The 3,287-nt window shown below is 52.6% G+C and overlaps 2 protein-coding genes across 2 annotated transcripts in view; both read left to right on the forward strand.

Moving 5' to 3' along the window:
* Positions 1-89, forward strand: part of EMH_0051030 (uncharacterized protein) — a gene marked incomplete at both ends in the record, with an annotated part of 1,086 nt that extends 997 nt beyond the window's left edge. The window contains one exon of the mRNA XM_013496711.1: positions 1-89. Coding sequence (XP_013352165.1) covers positions 1-89 — 89 coding nt within the window.
* Positions 90-304: 215 nt separating this feature from the next.
* On the forward strand, positions 305-2,989 carry EMH_0051040 (uncharacterized protein; the record flags this gene model as incomplete). Its single annotated transcript, XM_013496712.1, has 5 exons — positions 305-473; positions 713-1,113; positions 1,643-2,226; positions 2,384-2,633; positions 2,828-2,989. The coding sequence occupies 5 exons, from the start codon at positions 305-307 to the stop codon at positions 2,987-2,989; spliced, it is 1,566 nt and encodes a 521-aa protein (XP_013352166.1).
* Between the last annotated feature and the right edge of the window lie 298 nt (positions 2,990-3,287).

Below are 3,287 nucleotides of genomic sequence, written 5' to 3' on the forward strand. Positions count from 1 at the left end.
GTTCGAAGAGAACATTCGCATCTATCCAGAGCAGCAGGATCAAGTCCAAGAGCCACAAGCGCCAGAAGCATCACAGTGGCACTTCTTAGCCAGCGATGAAGAAGAAGGGGACGGAGAAAGCACAAGAGGTAAACTGCCTGATGCTGACCCAAGCAGCCCTCGCCCTAGCGAGCAGGAGAGCGTCAAACTGTCAGATGAAGCAGGAGCTGCAGCACAACCAGACAGTTCGCCTGAGCTGCGTCCCGAAGAGTGTGACAATAGCGAGGATGTTCCGGGAGCATTCGATGCTGTGTGGGGGCGTACTATGCGCTCCTCTCAAGCTGCAAACGACAGTCAAAGCAAGGCAAGCAGTCAGACAGATGACGGGGGGGACCTGCACGACCTCTACAATGCAGAGATGGCTGCTCACGGACTAAAAATGGTCGATTTCTTGAGCGCCACATCCCTGCACTCTGAAGACAGCGATGCGGAAAGTGGGGGCAGTCCTGGAGCAGCTGAGGCAGAGAAAAACTCGGATGCTGCTTCCAGTGTCGCGGGAACGGGAACAAAGAACTCCTCGTTAACAGCAGGAGNGAGAAAAACTCGGATGCTGCTTCCAGTGTCGCGGGAACGGGAACAAAGAACTCCTCGTTAACAGCAGGAGGAGCAGCAGCAGATCCAGCCGGTGTGCGACGTTACGGAAACCCGGGGACGGCGCGCTTGCTCCATGTAGGAGATACAACGGGGTGGGAATTGCGGTACTCCACACCTGATGTTCTTCCTAGAAGTGCTAAACAGCCAGCTTCCACAGGGGCCAGATCGGTGGATTCAGATACTCAAGAAGATACGACGCAACGAGCTGAGGAGGACCAGGGCCAAACGGTGGAGTTCGAAGAAGAAGAAGAAGTGCAAAAAGACACGCACACAGACGCATATAGACCTTGTGAAGAAGAGCGAGAAGTATCTTTGAGCCTCTTTCCTGAAGATCCTCCAAGCACAACGCGCAGAGAACAAGCAGGCAAACATATGCTGGACTCGACACGAATGAGCAGCTACAGCAGCACCCGGCTGGTTTCCATAGGCAACTGCGAGCTGTCAAGGTCCGTTGCAAACGAAGCTGCAGCAGGCCGCTATGTTACTAGTGAACTACAACTTGCTGCTGCTACCCTAGATACCCGACTGAGATCCGTTCAGTCAATCGCAAGCGAAGACGCACCAACCGAGGGTGGAGCCTCACGAAGGTCTTTCGCACTTACTTTTCATTGCCGGAAATCGGTAAGGGTCACTTGCTCGCATGCTAGCTAGCGACGTGGACAGTTCGTTGGGTAGCTAGCTACTGAGCTTGTTGATGTTTATGTGCTTGCCTACATGCACCCCAGCCTTTTGGCAGCCGCATTTGTCCTGGTGGATTCATGCGATATTACTTTTAGAGCAATACTCCGTTGCTTCGGATGCACCTCGGTTCGTAGTGCTTTGATGTTGTCTTATTCTGGCTATAATGCCATGATTATACCCTCACCTGCGCCGTCATTACTGATCTGCTAACGGCGTGCCAGTTTGCCTTAAACATTTCTTATGGTGTACAGTACTGCTCTGCAACTTCTTCATGAGCACGTGCACACCAGCAGCATCATTCCCGCATATGCTGTACCTGTTTCTGCAGGCTTCTCGCAAGCGTCAGAGAACTGTTAAAGAGGAAGGCCCCGTGGCCCCTGATGCGTCATCACGTACAGGGGAACGGGCAACTGAAGAATGGGCAGAAGCTCCAGAGACCACGTGTGTCCGGAATAGCACAGCTCAGGTATTCTTTAGCGAGGTGGAGAACTGCTCGTTCGGGCAGAGTCAAGGCGAAAAGCTGCCCTGTACAGGGATGTTGCCAGCAAACCGAGCACAACCGCCTGCAGCAGCAGCAGGGGCTGCTGCTGCTGCAGCCGCCGAAGTAAAAGCTGCTGCAGAGCACAAGACACCGTGGGCACGAGTGAAGGAGCCTCTTCAAGTGGAAGCTCGCAACTCGTCTGAAGATACCGCCACTGTCGAGGCAGACGCGTGGCATGAGGGCAGCACAGTCCCTGCTCATGATGCTGAGAACGAAGCAGACGACCAGGAGAGCAGCAGGGGCGTCTGTGAAGGAGATTTCTCCGGACCCCTTCACCACTACAGCGTTTCCCTCTCGCCCTGTCGCAGTTCAGATCCGGCAACCAGTCGCTCAACTGAAGTCTTCGAGACAATCAGCCGAGCCATCAGCGGGTAATCGCCGACTGCTTTTTCTTTTCAAACGAGAACGATATTCCGGGTAGTCTGCGACTCAATGTGGGAAAGGGTTATTGTATCAGGAGGGTTCACGAGCGTTGAAGTAGGCGGTGAATGAGTCAGATGATTTTTTGCGTTTATCGTGGCTCTGCAGATGCGCGTACGGCCCTCGACTACATCTGCTGATTCTTAGCTGTATGTTTTTGGCTGCGTGGGCGCTGCTTACGCTAATATATCTGCTGGAGGGAGGCAGAGGCTCTCGGTTTTTCGTTGGATTGGCGGTGGCGCTCTCGTTTGTCCTCTCACTTTGCACTGGAGCTGTCCAGCTGACGGCTTCTCTCGTCAAGTGGAAAGCACTGAAATGTTCCCTCGATATGGACCTCCGCGAACGCATCTTTGCTTCGGTAAGTTCCCTGAAAGTGGCGGCAAGAGAAAGGCAAGCAGCCTGGTGGTGATTCAGACTGAGACGTACAAGCTTGCGTCAGGCGCCGCTTACGCAACATGTGTGCTTCACTGTTCCTTTACACTCAATGAGGAATACTACTTCCACGCGAGATACGTAAGGTCATTTCATCTTTGTGTTTCTTGTCTTAATCAGCTGAAAAGGTTGCAACTTGAAGAAGAAGCGGGTGATCAATCAAGTGAAGGCAAGAAGGAATGCGGAAAGCTGTTGCATCTCCTGTGCAGTTCCTTCGCTGGTGCGCCTGAGGACGGTTTGCACGCGAAAAGCGCCAAAACAGAAGTAGACGGATATAGCTAGTTGACTAGCTAGCTGTAGCTAGCCACAGCTAGCTGCGGCTAGTCGTGGCTTTCAACGAACACAATTAGACAAAAGCAATGTGCTGTATCCAACCGATGAATTTAAGTGTTCTGAGTACACAGAGGCACATATGTCGCATGCACGCACTTATGCCGATTCTAACTCCAATCGCGCGTGTTTAGGGAGCAAGCTGAACAGTGATGTACCTGTGCGCAGATGCTCGATACAGCCTCGTGATTGTCTATGTCTAAATGTTTAGCGTCCAAACGCTGAGTAAGGGTTGAAGTTTACGTTCGTG

The sequence above is a fragment of the Eimeria mitis genome, genomic scaffold, assembly GCF_000499745.2.
Source record: "Eimeria mitis Houghton genomic scaffold, Emh_scaff2252, whole genome shotgun sequence".
In the NCBI taxonomy this organism is placed as follows: domain Eukaryota; phylum Apicomplexa; class Conoidasida; order Eucoccidiorida; family Eimeriidae; genus Eimeria; species Eimeria mitis.